This window comes from Notamacropus eugenii, chromosome 4, assembly GCF_028372415.1.
Source record: "Notamacropus eugenii isolate mMacEug1 chromosome 4, mMacEug1.pri_v2, whole genome shotgun sequence".
In the NCBI taxonomy this organism is placed as follows: Eukaryota; Metazoa; Chordata; class Mammalia; order Diprotodontia; family Macropodidae; genus Notamacropus; species Notamacropus eugenii.
The window spans coordinates 229,293,878-229,313,814 of NC_092875.1; the positions used below are offsets into that span (position 1 = coordinate 229,293,878).

The window sequence follows — 19,937 nt, forward strand, 5'->3', positions numbered from 1 at the left end:
CAAAGAAAAATTAAGCAAAACCTAAAATGAACATAAAGTCTCCGTATTCTTAGAAAATGGTGGACTTGGGGGGAGGGGAAGTAGCGGGAGGGGTGGAGCCAAGATGGTGCAGTAACAGCACGGACTTTCTAGATAAATACCTGTAAAAAATGGCTCTAAACAAATTCTGAAGCTGCAGAATCCACACAATGACAGAGTGAAGCAAAATCTCCAGCCCAAGACAGCCTGGAAGTTTGCCAGGAAGTTATCTATCATGCCACACTGGGAGCAATGTGGGCTACAAGTACACAGAGGGCACTTGAGCAGGCCTTTGGGGGACTGACTCTCTTGCACCTGTAGCAGTTTCCAGACTTCCTGACCCCAAAATGCTGAGGATAAATTGGGGGGTCAGTGGAAAAAGCCTGTGGGAACAGTGCAGGAGAGTGGAGTAGTCCATCCCCAGATCCAGCGCGTCAGAGGGTGGAAGGGGCGGAGAAACCCAAGGCAGCCACAGCAGTAGCAAGGGCAGCTACAGCCACCATTTCTGGAGCTCTAAACCCACAGATTGTAGGGCGATGGAGGGGCTGATTATACCTCTCATCCCCACTGGAAGCAGAGAACCACCTTGACAAAGAGCTCAAAAGTCAAGTAAATGGCTGGGGAAATGAGCAAAAACTGGAAAAAGAATCAGACTATAGAATCTTACTTTGGTGACAAGAAAGACCAAAGCATGCAAACAGAAGGAAACAAAATCAAAGTTCCTCCATCCTAAACCTCCAAGAAAAATATGAATTGGTCTCAGGCTGGGAAGAGCTCAAAAAGGATTTTGAAAATCAAGCAAGAGAAGCAGAACAAAAACTGGGAAGAGAAATGAGAGTGATGCAAGAAAATCATGCAAAATGAGTCAACTGTTTGCTAAAGGAGACCCAAAAAAATGATGAAGAAAATAACACTTTAAAAAATGGCAAAAGAGATCCAAAAAGTCAATGAGGAGAGGAATGCCCTAAAAAGCAGAACTGCCAGATGGAAAAGGAGATCCAAAAGCTCACTGAAGAAAATAATTCCTTAAAGATTAGAATGGAGCAGATGGAAGCTAATGACTTTACGAAAAATCAATAAATTATAAAACAAAACCAAAGGAATGAAAAAATAGCAAACAATGTGAAATATCTCATTGGAAAAACAATTGACCTGGAAAATAGATCCAGGAGAGACAATTTAAAAATTATGGGACTACCTGAAAGACATGATCAAAAAAAGAGCCCAGACATCATCTTTCATGAAATTATCAAGGAAAACTGCCCTGATATTCTAAAACCAGAGGGTAAAATAAATATTGAAAGAATTCACCGATCACTTCCTGAAAGAGATCTGAAAAGAAAAACTCCTGGGAATATTGTAGCCAAATTCCAAAGTTTCCAGGTCAAGGAGAAAATATTGCAAGAGGCCAGAAAGAAACAATTTTAGTATTGCGGAAATACAATCAAGATAACATAAGATCACATTAAGGGACTGAAGGACTTGGAATAAGATATTCCAAAAGTCAAAGAAACTAGGATTAAAACCAAGAATATCCAGCAAAACTGAGTATAATACTTCAGGGGGAAAAATGGCCATTCAATGAAATAGAGGACTTTCAAGCATTCTTAATGAAAGACCAGAGCTGAATAGAAAATTTGACTTTCAAACACAAGAATCAAGAGAAGCATGAAAAGGTGAACAGGAAAGAGAAACCATAAACAACTTACCAAAGTTGAATTGTTTACATTCCTACATGGAAAGATAATATTTGTAACTCTTGAGACTTTTCTCAGTATTTGGGCAGTTGGAGGGATTATATACATATAGACAGAGGGCATAAGGTAAATTGAATAGGAAGGGATGATATCTAAAAAAATAAAATTAAGGGATGAGAGAGGAATATATTGGAAGGAGAAAGGGAGAAATGGAATGGGGCAAATTAGCTCTCATAAAAGTGGCAAGATAAAACTTTTTCAATGGAGGAGAAAAGGGGGGAGGTGAAAGGGAAAAAGTGAAGTTTAGTCTCATCACGTTTGGCTTAAGGAAGGAATAACATGCACACTCAATTTGGTATGAAAAATCTATCTTACACTACAGGAAAGTAGGGGAGAAGGGGATAAGTGGGATGTGTGGGGGGATGATAGAAGGGAGGGCAAATGGGAGGGGGGGTAATTAGAATTAAACACTTCTGGGGAGGGACAAGGTCAAAGGAGAGAATAGAATAAATGGGAGGCAGGACAGGATGGAGGGAAATATAGTTAGTCTCTCACGTTATGACTTTTATGGAACTCATTTGCATAACTACACATATATAACTATATTGAATTGTTTGCCTTCTCAATGGGGATGGGTGGAGGGAGAGAAGTTGGAACTCAAAGTTTTAAAAAGAATGCTAAAAACTGCTTTTACATGCACCTGGGAAATAAGAAATACAGGTAATGGGGTATAGAAATCTATCTTATCCTAAAAGAAAACAGAAGAGATGGGGATAAGGGAAGGGAGGGGTGTGCTAGAAGGGACGGCAGATTAGGGGAAGGAGTAATCAGAATGCACATAGGTATCTTGGGGTGGGGGAGGGGAGAGATGGGGAAAAAATCTGGAGCTCAGAATCTTGTGGAAATGAATGTTGAACACTAGAAATAAATTAATTAAAAAAAAGAAAATGGTGGGTTTTTCTTTGTGCAATAGAATTCTAACTGTGAACTAATGAGGTGCTGTCATTCCTCTACCTGGCACTCTACTGTTGCCCTGCTGTCCTTCCTTCATGTGATAGAAAGTGAAGCAAAGGTATGGATTCTTCCCCTTCTCTTGCAACTATAACTTTATACAATACTATTTACATACACTTCTCTCTATTATTTACTGAAGGCATACAGTTAACTTTTCATAACTTAAATACACATAAGACACAACTCTCCACTGTGTATCACAGTTAACAAAATCTAATCAGCTCTACAAAACTGAACTACTTTTCATCATCAGAAAGTAGATCATTGACCCATTCAATTACAGTCTTTTGAAAACTCCCAAGTACAAAGTAAATATTACACAAACTCATTGTCTGATAAAGATATTTTTAAATTCAGTTACAGAATTTATACTCATTACCTTTTAGAGGCTAAATTGTGTTGTAAACAATTCTGAAGAGAACCAAGACTAGAACTTGAATCAGCAAAGTCACCAATTACAGAAAGAATAATTTTACGCATGTTTCCATAAAAGAACTGGACATCATTTGGCCGTTCAGGAAGATCATACACTAAAACAGAGAAAGATGTTGTGATGTATACAAATCTTCACACAAGCGCAATACAAGAAGCAGATATTTACAATTTGCCTAGAAGCTATTTATTGTATTGCCAGAGTTATTTTCTTAGTTTGGGGATCATTATTAGATGACCAATAATACTGATTAGCTATAACTACCGAATACCTTTGGGACAGGTATGAGGACAAATCTACAGAACCAAGGAAAGGTATTCAAATAACCCCCAGCAATTATAAATCTGATAATGTAGCAAATCTAGATCATTATACATCAGGCAAAGAAAATCATGGCTCACAATTAGCCCACTGCAGTCCACGTAAATCAAGAATTTCTGTCTTCTTCCCAGGTTCTGCCCCCCAAAATAAGATAATTTGTGCATTTTAGGGAAAAGCAATTCATAACAGGTACACTCTTTCTAGTTTGTTTAGTTCCCTGAAGGACTGAATATAAACTACCTATATGGACAGAACAATATTAAGATTGTAAAACATGCTGCAAACACAGCTTCAAGCTTGATAATCTGATTATATAAGACACTTCATTAAAAGCTTTATCAAAATCTAGGGAAACTCCACTAAATATCCTACTTATCTACTAGCTGTTTGGTAAAACTGACTAAAAAGAAAATGAAGTTATTCTAGTTTGAGGAAACAAAACTATGCTGGCTCTTTGTAATAATGGCTTCCCTATTTAGATGTTTGCAAACCATTACCTTAATGATTCATTCTAGGTTTTTCCCAGGAATCAAAGTCAAGTTCACTGACCTCCATTTTCCATACTCTAAACTCTTTCCTTTTTTAAAAATTGGGGCATTTGTCCTTCTTTCTTGTTTTACACACTCTTTCAGATACTGGCTCAGGAATCATTGCTTTCTACTGTCTTGAAGACCTTGAACTATCAATTACCTTGCCTTATTCCAGTATCTTCAATTTCCCTCTCCTTTTCCTTTGCCTACCAACATCTCTGCTTATCTGGTCTATAAACAAAAGTGCCATCTACCATCACAAATTCTACTGAAATTTTTCATTTCTCACATAGCCATTATTCAAGATCTTCCCTGGACATCTCTCAGAGACTGTCAGAGTATACTGTACAAACAAAGTGCTTAAAAAGTGATTTGAATTTACTTAATCTATCCCCACCAAATAATTTTCATCTTCATTCATATTTCATCACCTCAAAAACTATCCAATCTCTACTCTTCCAAAACATCACAAATACTACTGCCAATTTAGTCTTCCTAATTCACCACTTGATTATGTAATTCCACATCCTAAAAACTTTCAAATGCACTACCCACAAGGTAGTGTCCAAATTTTTTAACTAGATTATAAAGACTCAAATTTAAAATTCTGTGGATTTAATTATTAATGGATTACCTTCCAAAAGCATCTTTGCCTTATAGCTGCCTTAACAGTGGTCAGTGAACAAATATTAAACTCTTACAATTTGCCAATTTAAGTGCTAGAGATACAAAAAGAGACAAAAACAGTCCCCTTCCCTCAAAGAGTTCATGGCCTAATACAGGAGACAATACACAAACAAATAGGTATACAAAGATATGTACCAAAAAATGTAAGCTCAGAGGGAAAAGTATCAGCAGCAGGAGAGACTGGGAGAGACTTACAGAAAGTGGGGTTTTAGCTAAGTCCTGAAGGAAATCAAGGAAGATAAAAGGAAGAAATTACAGGGAGAGAATTTCAGGTATAGGAAGGCAATTAAAGCAAAGGTATAGAGATGGGAGATATAGTGTGTTACGAGGGAAAGCAAGAACGCTGGTGTAGCTGCTGGGAGGTAAACAGAGTGAAAGAACCCTGGAAAAGTAGGAAGTTGGCAGGTTATAAATAGCTCTAAGTGCCTGATGACTGAAGGGAAAAGACCTGAGTTTGTGTTATGCCTATGCCACTATCTATCTAAGCATGTCTCGGGAAGTCATCATCTTACCTTGCTGAGCCTCAATTTTACCTGTAAACTGCAGGTTTGAGCTAAATGGACTCTCCAAGCCCTAATGAATTAAAAGTCAGGTAATTGGGATTTTTCTGCTGCCATTGCAGACAGTATGGGCTCTGCCAAAGGATAATCCTAAAAGTCAATGGAATTTCGGTAAGAATGACAGAAAGGCTTTGGAATAAGAATGATTTAAGTCTAAATTTCTTGGCTGGTGAATGTTACCCTTTTCTTCACTTCTGCAAACAATAAAGTATACATGGGGGCAGGTGTAAATCACAAATTTGAGCAAATGTACACCATGCAAATCAAATACAGCAAATCTACAAAATTTTTTTTAAAAATACTAACTTTAGATACAGTTAAAAATAGCAAACAAGATTTGTCTTAAACTTTTATGGTGCTTTGGGGTTTTTTTGGTTTGGTTTTTAACAAAGAAAAGTGTCTACCTTCAGTTATTAGCTGCTCATCTTGAAATGCTTCATCAAAACAAATTTTCTTCAGCAAGCTGTGTTCTGGAAGTATTTGTTCTACTATTTCTGGCTTATGTAACAGAGCTCTGTGAAAAGATTTTACGTAAGGTATGTTTAACATATTCATATCTTGAAATACATTCTTATATTTGCTTGACTGTTCTTTGAAAGCATTTATGGTCCTCTTTGAGAAAGAAGCACAAACAACAACATTTTTCATGACATTCATAAAAAGAGAGGCAAAGAAAAAAACTTAATTTAAAAGGGTGTAACGTACTGAAATGAACAGAGTACTAGACAAAGGAATTTCAAAGTTTTGGGTCATGAAGAGGAATGGATAATGCAATAAATATAATGCATAAGGATATACATAAGTCCTAATAGAGGTCAGAAAGAGGAAGTCAGTGAGTCACGTTCACTAAACACCTTGGAAAAGCAAGAAAAGAGAGATAAGGTAGGTAGATGACTATACGAAGAAATACAGTAGGATTAAAAGTAGGAGAGGTCCACTGAGTGATGACAGCAAAAGGAAGACCTGATAATGGTACTGAGGAGCAATAATGTGCCTACTATTTCTCTGGGCCCAGTGTATAGGAGAAAACAAGAACACCTAGTACAGAATGAGTAGCCAGGTAAGTAATAGGGTTACTGAAGGAGTCAAGTGTCTATGGTTGCAAAAAGATGAAATAAGTATGAAAGAAAAAGGTTTAGGGTGAAGGGAAGGATACTAACAATAAAATTGGGGTTGAAGAGGTTATAGTGAAAGGAGAAGCAAAATATGGGCTTAAAAACTAGGATTAAGTAAATAGAAATGAGTGGGGATGGCACTGGGAGAAAGTGTTTATTCCTTTTTTTTGCCCTCAAATGAACTGCTGTACCTAACCATAATGCTGCAATGTTTATGGATTTTTACAAAGATTTGTAAACTTCAAAATGCTATGTAACAGCCTCTTAGATTACTATTTATATCAAACAAATAAAGCAGATACTAAGGACCAGGCAATTTTAAGGTCCCCCTGCTCAAAAATCCTGACTACATAGTCCATGATTTAAAGATTAATTTGTATAAGAACTATCTTCTTTTAGGAAAATTTTTTTTGCTAAATGACTAGCAATCCTTATCAAATCCTCAAAAATTTCAAGGGGATGGCTATTTACTATGTGATTATAATTTGTTTAGTGATTCTAATTATGACATTAAGAAGCAGTGTGGCATAATTGATAGAAGGCCAGCACTGGAGTCAGGAAGACCTAGATCCAATTCTCACTTAGCTGTGTTTACCAAAGGTCAGCCACATAACTTCTTGCCTTAATTCTCCAAGAGTGTAAGTTGATTTGTGTTGGTGGAGGGAATTTTCCTAACAAGAGTTCACCATAACAATGAAATCACAGATCTAGCTTCCTCCCCAAAAAGCGATCCTAATAATGGTAGAATTATTCACACATACCACATGGGCATAATGATACAGGTCTAGATTATGTTTCCACAGACATCTAAAAAAGTGTAAAACTTCTCTCAATTGGTCAGCCTTCTAAGCTCCTCACTTATTAGGAGTCTAATTGTATAGGAGGGGCCCTTATATAGCTAACTGCATATAAAAGAACACAGCAGAATAGAAATAATAATAATTAAATAAGTAACAATCTATAGCAGAGATTAGACTTAGGATAAAAAATCATATGTATCTTGGTAGCATCATTCTATCAGGGCAAGTAGTAATTGATTTTTGTGATGTTATGAAAAAGAGATCAGTTCTCCTTCTGGATTGGAGATGTGACTGTAAAGTAGTAAGACTATTTTGTTAACCTGTATCATTTTGTTTAAGCCAGTGAGAGAAGCATCTCATATGTTTAAACAAAAAAAAAAAAAGCTTTTTATTGGAAAATGTTAAAATTTTTTCACTTATAAAGAATAGTGTGTTTTCTGATGATGCAGGTTAAGTGAGGTATTACTGTCTATGCTATATAAATATTGATGAATTTAAAGGAATGATCAACTACTAAAAACCCCAATGTATTATTAGTTTACTGCATATTAGTAGATGAAGGGCAAGTGATTCTGACTCATTACCATTGCTGTTTATAACTCTTCAAATTTTCCAGCAATAATGTTGTATAAACTTTTGGAACTCTTCAAAATCATAACAGATTTTAAACAACAACAACAAAAAAGAAATATCTTCTTTTTAGCTACAACGCCCCTTGGAAGTTAGATTTCATTCACACAATTAAAAATTAAACACTTAATGTTAAATAGATTAAACAACACCTGATTCTTAGAAAAAAGGATCAAATCAACACACACATGGGCATTCAGGAATGAACAGAGGTAAAAAGGAATCAGTAAAAATTTGGCAGTTTGAGGCTAGGCTGAGAGAAAACAGAAGAGCATCAAGGGCAAAAGCTGAAGGGGTAGGAAACCTGCAGCCTCAAGGCCACATGTGGCCCTCTAGGTCCTCAAGTGTAGGCCTTTGACTGAATCCAAACTTCACAGAACTTCTGTGAAAGGGCTGTACTTGAGGATCTAAAAGGCCACATGTAGCCTCAAGGCCAAAGGTTCCCCAACCCTGGATTAAGTATTTTTATAATGTCTAATATGTGTCCTGCACTGTGCTAGGCACTTAAAAAATATTACTTCATTTGATCCTCCTAACAACCCAGTGAAATAGCTGCTATTATTACCTCCAATTTACAGTTGAGGAAACAGAAGCAAACAAAGGTTAAAATGACTTGCCCAAGGTCATACATTGAGGGAAAAAGAAAAGGAAAGATGAGTTTGCCCCCATGTTCTGTCTTCTCTATCTTGAGTAAGAATAAACAACTTTTACCAACCTTCGATATTGCTGTCTCAATATTTCATCTCCACCAAAAAAGTATATCGTTGACAATAATGATGGTGCAGTTTGACAATTTTTCTCCTTTTCAGTTGGATTATATATTAAAGTGATCATCTGATTCCAACAAAAATAGGAACTTTTAAAAACAGCTTTGTGTCAATTACTTTCCTTTGAAAAACTTTCTATAAACTCAAAGAGGTTACATTTTTTCATTGAATGGAAATTATAAATGGTCCCAGTTATGCTCTAGACATCTTCTCACCAGCTGCATTAGCACTATGCCCTGAAGGACTTAACCCTTTAAGCTCTAGGACTCTAACCCTGAGGTTCCCCAATATTCTTATTGGTGAGTGACTCACATGGTTCACTCCTCTTCGGAGTTCCTAATCATCTTTTTATCAACACTCTCAACTCATTTTATTGTTCTGGAGCCATTATAAAATTAACATGGATATTGCTATTGAAAAGAGAATATCAGTCTTCTCTTCTCTCTGGCTCCAATCACAACTCTTGTAACTTTTTAACACCAAAAATACTTCTCCTTAGTCCTCACTACCTACATGTGTTGCCTCCCAAACTCCTTGAGGGAATGGACTGCCTTCACTTTTGTATTCCCACTGCTTATCATCTAATAAGTACTTTTAAAAATTTGATCATTCATGTGTGCAGATATCATTTGTGTGTACTTAATCTCTTATTAAATAAATATCTAGCTATAAAATTTAAGCCTCTTGAAAATATTTTTAAAAATTAAATTTGGAAAAATTAAAGTTTTCATGTGGAAATTACACATACCTCTTGTGCTCTTTCCTTGAGAACAAATTTATCTGGTAAAATTCTCATCACTTGAGGATCCAAAAGAACTTTTCCTTGAGAATCCTTAAAACATACTGCTTTAACATAGGCTGCTCGAGAACCTGTATTTCTCACAGAAAAAACAATTCTACTTTCTTTTCCAGGTATTGGGCTATTTACTGTAACCATGTAACTATCTGAGAGTTTTTTAACATCCTCCAAAATAAGATTACTTGCTCCTCCATATCCAGACAATGGTATCTAAAAAACACAAAATATACACCTAAAATTATATTTTGTAGAATCAGAAGATAGCGAAACAGTCATTTTATAAAACCACAAATCTGGTAAACTTTAAGACACAACAGTTTTTGTTCTTTGGTTACCAGTGAAGACTTAATGCTAAAAGAATCTAAGAATTGCAAAAAATGCACACTGTCATCACTGAGGTTTTGTCCTAAGAGGAAAAATTAAAAAATAATAAAGTGAGTATATTTTATACAATTTGCTAAACAAAGTGATACCCTTAGTTAAAGTAGTCTTCAGAGTTAGAGAGGGGCAAGTCAGATGCAGAAAAAGTCATAAACACAGTCCAAGTTCAACCAACAAAAGCTGGCAAAACAAAGATAGGTCAAATTGAGGTTTGGTGAGGTTATTTGCTGAAGTTGAACAAACTTCAAAAAACCCCAGAGCTGAAAGGAACCTACCTATAACTGATCCTGAGCTGAAGAAGAAATTCTATTTTTCCCTGTCTTTTAAATCGTCTATACCACAAACATTCCCCCTTCTATTCCTTTAAAACAAAGCTTAAGTACCTTCTTTTTTGCATGAAGTATTTCCTAACTACAAAACTGCTAGTGCCTTCCCTCTCCCAAACTACATTATACAACTTTAATATTTATGCTGCATATTCTTAGATAGGTACCTGTCTCCCTCATATATAAGCTCCTTGAGATTAGAGATCATTTTTTTCCCTTTGTGTTTGCATCCAGAGTTCTTAGGACAGTGTGGGTACATAGTAGTAGCTCAATTACTGACTGCTAAATAACTGACACAACATACTCAATATGGCAAATTACAAGGAATCACACACAAACCAGATTTTTCTGCCTTCTAATTTAGGGATCCTCATACATCATAGTGCTAAAACCAGAGCTTATAGTTTAGGAAAAAGTGTTTCCTATGCAAAGGATATTAAAAAGACTACTGAGGAACTATTACTAGTGAACAAACATTTCAAACACTTTTTTATGAGCAAATAAAAAATTGATGGTTCTAATATATTAATAAAATTGGTCCCCCAAAGACCCTCTATAATTTATGTTTTGTTTCTTAGGAGTTAAAATCCCAGGCTTTCGCTTCTTGGCCTTTTTATATTTAATCCACTACACAATTCAATTCAATCCACTATTATATGCTTCTAAATAAGGAAGAAAAATCAGGAACAATAAGGAAACTCCTTCTACCAATGCAGATCCAAACCTTTTCTGCAACTTATAGCCTTACAGCAGCTATGTCAAACTCAAATTGAAACTGATCTCTGTGGCTGCATATTGACTTAGAATCTAAAATCGCAATTTAACTATGCTGTACTGTATCATTATCTATTTTGTTAAACATTTCCAGAGTTTGATACCTCTGTCTTAGAGAATAGCGGTAGCTAGGCTCAAAATCAGTCAGGCATGCCATTGGTGTGACCTGAAGACAAGTTTTCCCAGCTTCCAGGCTGCCTCTTTATCTACCATATCATGGCTACTACCCATAACTATTATATTTTGGGGGATTCCTTTAAATTCCTGAAACTACAAGTTATAACTTGGAGACTTACAGACAAGATAATGAAAGAAGAGTCTAATCTAAGGTGTTCCTCCTTCTTTATTCATTCCAATTATCTGGGAACACACAGCTTAGTGAAAAGTATACTGGCTTTGGAGTCAGATGCCACTCCTAATATTTACTACCTTTGTGACGCTAAATCACAGAACCTTCTTGGGCCTCAATTTCCTTATCTGTAATGTGTTGGATAAGACAGCTCCAGGGATCCCTTTCAACTCAAGATTTATGATCACAAGAATTCTTATGTTTTGAACACCTTAGAGAAAATATGTAGGCTTTCCTCTCCCAAAATTTCAAAGTTAGACAATTATTAGTAAGCAAAAAAATTTTTTAATAAAGACAGAAGAGTATAGTTTAATAATCAGATACGTCAAAAAATCACGAACTTGAATAAAAACCATTTGACTCTATGTAAACTTTCAGAAAATTTGCAATACATCGATTTAAAATGATCTAAATAATGAAAATACAGTGGGATAGAATACTACTTCTAAGGAAATCCTGTAACTGAACTTTCTGCAAAGTGAAAAATCCTAAACCATCTTCCCCCCTAGGCTGGACCATCACATACCAGATTCTACTTAGTTTGGAAGTAAGTTAGTAAACAGGTAAGCCACTGTTAGGCAACTCAAAGAGAAAGAAACTATATTAAAATAAAGTTTATCTTACACTGAACTTAATGCCTGGTTGCGACTGAATTCCTAGTTGTTTAATTTCAAGTTTAGCCAGCATACAAGATATTCGCGTTGGTGCAAACAATAAGAAGATGTTAATATCCTCTTTTGGACGAATTATAATTTCACAGGTACTTGTTAGTCGCTCTTCTAAACCGAAGGTGTTCTGAAGCTACAAATAACAAAAAACCCACAATTTTTATATACAACACATAATAATGCAAACTGAAATTACCGTCATTACAACATTTGACATTTAAAATATAAATAATGAAAAACTAAATTTATTCACATGACGGAATATGGTATAAATATTATCAAAGTTTGTGACCTACATGTTTTTGCTTAATTGTTTTTCTGTCATATGAGAAGGTTCAATGTGGTACAGGGGTGGGAAATGAATGATATAAAGATAAAAGAAAACAAAACAATTTTTATAAACCAGCTAATTCTCCAAAGACTACTGTTACAGATTTTCCTAGAAGTGTTTTTCAAATTAACAAGCGCATTCTACAAACCTGAAAGCAATCCTGATCCTGTCCTCTTATCAGAAGACGTAAACGCTGAGTTGTAGATGAAGAGTTATTTCTGAGTGCCAGTTTCTGAAGACTTAAAAAAAAAAAAAAAGTTTTAACAGGAACTATCGATAAGATAAAGATCGATATATCGATAAGATAAAACTAGAAACAAAAACTTTTCACAAATCCATGCTACTTACTTCCTAAAAAACAAGGGTTTTTAAAAGCTTTAAAAACCTTTAAAAGCTTCTGTTTAAACTTTCAATTCTCATATACAATCATTATCCCTTTACTCTTTTTTTCCCCCAAGGCAATGAGTGTTTAAGTGATTTGCCCAGGGTCAGATGTCTGAGGCTGGATTTGAACTCAAATCGTTCTGACTTTCAGACCTAGTGCCCCATCTACTGTGTCACCTAGATGGCCCATCATCCCTTTACTCTTAACATTTATCTTATGTTACATAAATACCTTTACGTAAAGGAAATTTACTCAAAGGAATCTCAAATAAAGAATTTCCAAATCAATTTGACCAAAAAACACTCCTAGCTTGGGCATATATTGACAGAACCCATGAATACTAATTCCCTCTCCCTCTACCCCAGTCAAAATGTACTTCTGGAAAAAAGCCAGTAAGTTTAAACGAAAGAAAAAGAACATAAAATGAGAAACAAAAGAAACAATAAGATTACAAATGTAAAAATCAATCTGAAGTTGTTGTAAAATAGAGATGTCAAACACATGGTTACCACAACATTCTCAAGTGTCACTCAAACCAGATTAAAATGTAATTAGGAAATATTTAACAAAATAAATTAAAATGCAATAAAACACAGAAAATATTACATTTTTAAACTTAGTCTATATGGGGCTCCTAGGGAATCCTAATGTATGGACTACTGGCTCCTGTTTCTGATGTAAAACATTTTGAAACTAGTATAGTGCCCTCCAAAATTTTAAAATTAAACTTAACAGGGAAATAAGATTCAATAATCAGAAAAACTTTCAGCTGTCTGCTGGAATTCATCTCTTCCACCAAGACTGATTCCTGAAGTAATTTATAGTCATTTTTGTGGTGTTCACTAGTGTTACACCTTTTTGAGCTGTGTACTTAAAAATACCTTGAAGCCAGTGATGTGGTCTCCAATTTCTTTGACCTCTATATATAATATTCATCGAAGTATTAACTTAACTTTTGCTGACTGCCTGATTCAACAACGAGATGTTCAGCCAATAATTAACTTATGATTTTGTGAGAGCTTCCTGTAGTTCATGACTTTTTCATAAGATCTTTTTTAATAAACCCAAAAGGTTATTGACAAGGCAACAACTGAAGGTGAATATACAATTATAACTTTTCAAATAGATGCACAAAATAACACAGTAGAGAAGAATATTAAACTATACTTAAGACTTGATGTGTTGATACTTACTGTGTTCTTCCAACTACTATACCTCCCCATGTCATGAACTGCTTGTTAGATAAAATAGGTGGAACATCTGAGTAGTGAGATGGAGGTACAGGTGTCTGATATTTGTTTCCTGAAGAATCTACCTCACCTTTCAACACTACTTCATACTGAGGCCCGGACGGCTGCACTAGTATTTTCAAGTGGCTATACAAAGAAAAATTTTAACAGCTTGCATCAGACTTAGTAACGTTTATTTAATTAATGATTTCTAAATATATCACACTGAACCGTGATTTTCAACATTTAAGCAAAATGATCCCTATTTAACATAAAAAAATATCACATAGTTTATGATATTCAAAGTATAACAGTAAATGACAACTGGGAAAACACTCCTCTGTGGCTCACTTGGAAGGGTATTCAGTGGACCAAAAGTTTGGAACAAAGGTTTAAAGAAGTTACCTAAGAACTCTGTAAAGAATGACCTACTCGAAACTTGAAGAGAGTCAGTTTTCTGTATGCTTGTTTTGTCTGCTGAGATGTTTTTTTAAAGGGGGGAGGGTGAGGGAAAACCATTAAAATATGAGAAAAATCAATTTGTCTGACCTACAGCCATCAGAATAAATTCCTATTACCTTAAATTTTATAATAAATTATATGATCCCCAACATGGAAGTGATCGAAGGATGTGAAGGAACAGTTCTCAAAAGAAAAATTGCTATTAGCAATCATATGAAAGAATGCTCCCAGTAAGTAGTAAAAGAAGGAAAAAAACAAGTCTAAAAATTTCAGACACTCAGCAAATTGGAAAAGATAGGTGAAAAAAATAGAATAGTCAGTGTTGGAGGGATTGTAGAAAGATAGGCACAATACTATAGCTGTGAAGTGGTCCAACCTTTCTGAAAAGCAATTTGGAGTCATGATAAAAAAAAGTGACCAGGATGTCCATGATTCTTTGGTCCAGAACTCCTGATAATGTGCATTTAGACTAACAAAGTAATAACTGATATGTACCAAAATATTACAGAAGAATTCTTCGTAGCAGAGTTGAGAAAAAAGCAGATATTAACTGACTGTGGAATGGCTAAATCTAATGTCGTACATGATGTACTGAAATATTCCTGTGATGAAAGAAATGACAAACACGATGAGAAAAGAATGGGAAAATCTGCATCAAATGATGCAATGAGGTAAATAGTAACAGAAAAAGTTTTTTAAATAACTAAAACAATATAAATGAAAAAAATCAACCAATCAAAATGGAATATGATGAAATTATAACAGCCATTTTATTTTCCTGCATATAGTTTACTTTGTATAGATTTGTGTCCATATTGTCTCCTCTATTAGACTGTAAGCTCTTCAAAGGCAGAAACTGTCCTTGGGCTTTTTTGGTATCCTCAGCACTTAACACATAAAGTTTGGCACATAGCAGGCTCTTAATAAATGTTATTTGACTGGCTGATGCTTGATGCTGAAGAAGAAATATGAGAAGGGGTAACTCCCCACTTCTTTACAATAGTGTGGGAATACAGGTGAGGAAAACTATCATGTAAGATTTTTTGAGGTGGTGATTAATCTGTGCTAAATTCTCCCTCCCCCTTCTATTTTATTTTTTATTAAAATTCTTTATTAAAAGGGATGACTCTCTGGGGCGTAGAAAGGATATTCTGGAAAATGTAAATCACATAGAAACAAAATGTATATAAAAATGAAGGAGGGCATTTACACCAAATAATCTAAAAATAAAATAAACATTAACAAAATAATTCTAATAATCTCAAAAATGATATGAGGGCTGAGGAAATACTTTACATGTTACACAATGCCTAAGAAAAACAATTTCATTCTTAACAATAATTCTGAAATGGAAAAATGCTTCCTTCTGATCAAAGACATAAGAGAAGCAAGGTATAAAGAAAAGAAGGCTTGCTTTCAAATTCCACTTCTAAGGCTTATTGCCTATGTGACTAGGGGCAATTCATTTACCCTCCCGGGGTATCAAAAAGAGGGACAAAGGGTTTGTACTAGATTACCTCTGGGTTCCCTTTTAGTTTTAAAGCTATTAACTTCTGATTTCAAGCCCCAGAAAGGTAGAGAGGTCCTTACTCTTGAAAATAGATTAAGTAGATATGTGTCTACTATTATTTTTCTGAAGAAGACCTACATGTATTTCTAAGAAGTATGGAGATCACCTACAGAGAAGGAAAGGAGGATCAATGGGATGTTGAAAGAAATCTTGGGTTTGGTGAGGCAAGACAGTTTACTGATTGGTGGCAGTGTAAAATGTCTCAGCAGAAAAGATAACCAAATACTTCTCCTGTAGCCCCCTCACTAATGGGAATCCCAAATGACATTGGCTTATTTATAATAATTTTGTTAATATCCTAACTGGTTCTTTATGGGATATATGAAGGAATCTGTCCTCTTTCAAATTGCTATTTAGAACATAAAGGACCAGTTAGGAAATAAGTAATAGGTTATTCAGAAAGTGGATTAAATTTGGTGTGAACTATCCAAAAATTGAATGGGTTGACTTAAAAGAATGGGTTCCTCTTCACTAGAAGTTTTCAATTCAAAGATTTCATGTAGAGGCTTTGTGAAAAGTGTTTGGATTCAATTGCTCTCTCTTCTATTTTTCTTAAAAGTGGAGGTAAGGATGCAGAGTTTCAAAGAGCAAAATTGAAACTGTAAACCTTATGAAGACATTCCCTTTAATCTAGGTTAACAGTGTAGTTGGGGAGATACAGCCCACCTGTGGCTGAAAAGGGTAGCCAACCACTGAGAAAATATATAGCCCAGGTTACTATAATAGCAACATTGATTAAAAACTGATAACAAATCAGTAAGATCTAACTTCAAGATGAGATTATTATTCTTTGAGCATCTATGAGTCACATAACTGGCTAAGCCTGAGATAGAAAAACTTTCTAACGATTCACAAAAGTATGGAAATAATTAAGCTAAAGCTCGACAGAAATAGACTATCTTGAAAGAACTACATGTTTTGTTAAAAATGTACCAGATACTTTCATTGCTCAAAAAGTTTATCTGCAGTATTTTTAAGATTTAGTTTTTAAAATTATTACAATCAGCTATTACAATAAAAAGGTAATCTGTAATAAATAAGGAGTGGAAAATTGATGGTTTAAGTTAAGAGCTTATTACTATCTGAAACCTTGGGAAAAAATACTTTGTAATTTTTGACTAGGTGGTTGCAGCGCAACACCATTTGATGGTAGCATATTCAAAACAATGGATTCACTTAAAGCTAGAGCTAAAGATTTCAAGTAACAGTGCGTATGAGGCATGAAATATTTTACATCACCTTTCTTCATAGATTCTGAAATCCTTCGGAGTAAATGAAATTGCAATTTCTTGTTCCTCTTCAGGTTTAAGAAAGAGATTCTCTGGGTTTACAGAAAAGTAACTGAATTGATCTGAAATCTATAAAAATGTATATGATTACCAATGGAAGCCACTTAATAGCCTATGTGACTATACTTCTATTTTCCTGGACCATAGTTTTTTTCCCCTGGTACAATCTTTTGTACCTTCTTTTCCTCTACGTGCTACTTTGTACTATCTTTGTGTCTACAGTCTCCTAGTCTGGATGAAAAAAGTTTCAATGGTATCTTCTCCCCAGTTCCCAACCTTTGAATACTACAACACATCTCTACATCTCATTCATCTCTAATTCTCCCTTATATACTGAAACCAAGGTTTTTGGTACTTATATGTAAAATCTTAGGTTCCAACTAATAAGAATATTATATTTTTCAACCAATTCTGAAAACCTACCATTATATATTTAACCTACTATTATCATGCTACCTGACTATACTTATGAAGTGACATTTGCAAAAGTTTACTTTGAAAAACACTATCACCCAGCATTATTAGTAAGTCTTACCTTAATATTTAAGTGGACATCAATATTTCCAGCATTTTTCAAAGGCAAAAATTGCTTTGTTGATGAACCCACACTGGCAAGCAAATGCATACTCTAGGGGAAAGATAGCAGATTTTTGTTTTTTAATGAAGAGTGAGTTGTTACTAAAAGAAAAGCATCCAATGTGTTTGTGTTGCATGAATTCCCTTAACTATGGTAAAACATGGATCAAAATCAAACTAGAGAATGCTATGAAGGCATTGTCACCAGCATCACGAGAGAGAACTGGGGTAAAATAGTGCATATACTGTCCAACAAAGCCAATGGGTCAGTTTTGTTGAACTTCTACTTTCCCATTTTTCTTTTTTAATCTTTGTGTAAGAAAGGGATCAATAAATAGAAGAACTATAATTCAAAATGAATGTAATATTTAAAAAAATAACAAAACACTGAAATGAAAAATCATAATACTCAATTATCCAAAAAAGAAGAATATGAAATTTAAAAATTATACTACTTAAAAAAGATAATTATAGTACCTGTAAGTCTTTTGGAGCATGTATTCTAGCTATTCCTACTCTTGCTCGAAGAGCAACACTTTTAATAACAGTAGTAGGGCTTGGGCTATCAACTTCCACATCAATTCTTGCCAAAAATTCTTCTGCTGCACCCAAGTTCCCTGTAAAACAACATTGACAAGAGAGTTGATTATATTACCATCTCATTTTGGTAAAACTTCCCCCAGTCAAAATCAGAAACTAAAGTTTCAAAGTGACATGACTTTTAACATGTTGCAAATTATCTGACTAAAATCAAACTGAACTTTGGGTAATGCATGAACACTACTAAAGTTCAAAACACTACATATTGTGATTTTAAAACAACAACAACAAAACCCAACAGTTCCAGTCCTCAAGGAGTCATCCTCACTGGGGTATATATTAAAGCTGACCATGGATAACTAGGACTGAAGAAAAAAAAAGCTCAACTACAGAGGAGTCTGACAGTTATCATTTAAGAAAAAATATTTATCAGAAGGTATTACAGGTTAAAGATGTACATGCCCAAAAAGTTAAGAAGAGTAAAGGAGGATCTAAAAAATTCTACACAAATAAATTCCATAGGTCAGAGGAAGAAATACTAATAGAGATGTTAAGATGAATTTTAATTAAAGGACAAAAACTATACTCTTTTATAATTTCACTATGTGAGGGAGGCCAGATATGTACCTGGAAAGAGACAACTCTCAAATAAAGAGAAATTTCTTGGTTTTTAAAGAACCTCAGACACTATATTTAAGGGGCAGACACTATATTTCTTCTGCTCAAGAACAAAAGGATCTTGGGAGAAAATATGTAAAAATTACATAGTAATAACCAAATTGGAATTAATTCATTTGTTTTCAATTTAATAGCTTATTTCAATCTGCATCATGAAGTCACATATACAGGAAACAAAAACTTCAGATATGAAAAAATTTTGAAAAACCAAATAATTTTTTGGATTACCTATCCCAGTCTACTGTATCACAGGAGATATATGAAGAAAGCACACTTGGAAAAGTTTTTTAAAAAAACTCATGCACTGATACACAAGAAAAGCCATATAACCTTTGAATCCCCACTTCTTTTAAAAAAAAATGAAAACAAACCAAAACCAAACACTCCCCTAATCTGATCTTGGCCCATAGCGCAGCTACATTTCCCCTGACTTTAAAGACAAATTGAACTGACTAATTAATCAATAAGCAATTATTAAGTAACTATTATGTGTAATCAGGAACTGTGGTAGGTGTTGGTGACACATCTACTAAAAAGAAACAGTCCTTGTCCTCAAGGAGCTTATATTCTATTATGGAGAAACATGCTCAAGTGTGTGAGTGTGTAAATATTAGGGAATTTGGGGGCAGAGACATTAGCACAGGAGAGGATCAGGGAATGCCTCATGGAGAAGACAGCACTTGAATCGAGTGGAGAAAGCTAGGGATTGTAAGGGTCAAGATAATTAAATTTTGTGATAGGATGTTGGGTAATTAATATGTAGTTAATACAAAGAAATGTATAGTTAGTACAGCAAGAAGAGTTCAGTTTTATTATCAGCTCCAAATTTATACAATTCATTTAACCTCCTTGTACCTCAGTTAGGTATACGTGCCCTACTTATCACATGGGGTTGATGGAATGATCAAATGAAATAATTATAATAAACTGTAAGGCACCATTATGATTAGTGAAAAGTTTCAAATGAATTTTTAAAAAAATCTTTGTAGCAACTTCCAACACACAAAT

At 34.6% G+C, this 19,937-nt stretch overlaps 1 protein-coding gene across 1 annotated transcript in view; it reads right to left on the reverse strand.

Annotated features, from left to right (window-relative positions):
- CEP192 (centrosomal protein 192) overlaps positions 1-19,937 on the reverse strand; it is a 167,442-nt gene that overhangs the window by 39,277 nt on the left and 108,228 nt on the right. The window contains exons 35-44 of the mRNA XM_072606604.1: positions 18,189-18,328; positions 17,671-17,763; positions 17,086-17,204; positions 13,779-13,961; positions 12,349-12,439; positions 11,826-12,002; positions 9,321-9,581; positions 8,521-8,639; positions 5,665-5,774; positions 3,109-3,259 (exon numbers count right to left, since the gene is read on the reverse strand). Of these exons, the coding sequence (XP_072462705.1) occupies positions 3,109-3,259; positions 5,665-5,774; positions 8,521-8,639; positions 9,321-9,581; positions 11,826-12,002; positions 12,349-12,439; positions 13,779-13,961; positions 17,086-17,204; positions 17,671-17,763; positions 18,189-18,328 (1,444 nt within the window). The remainder of the gene's footprint in view (positions 1-3,108; positions 3,260-5,664; positions 5,775-8,520; positions 8,640-9,320; positions 9,582-11,825; positions 12,003-12,348; positions 12,440-13,778; positions 13,962-17,085; positions 17,205-17,670; positions 17,764-18,188; positions 18,329-19,937) is intronic.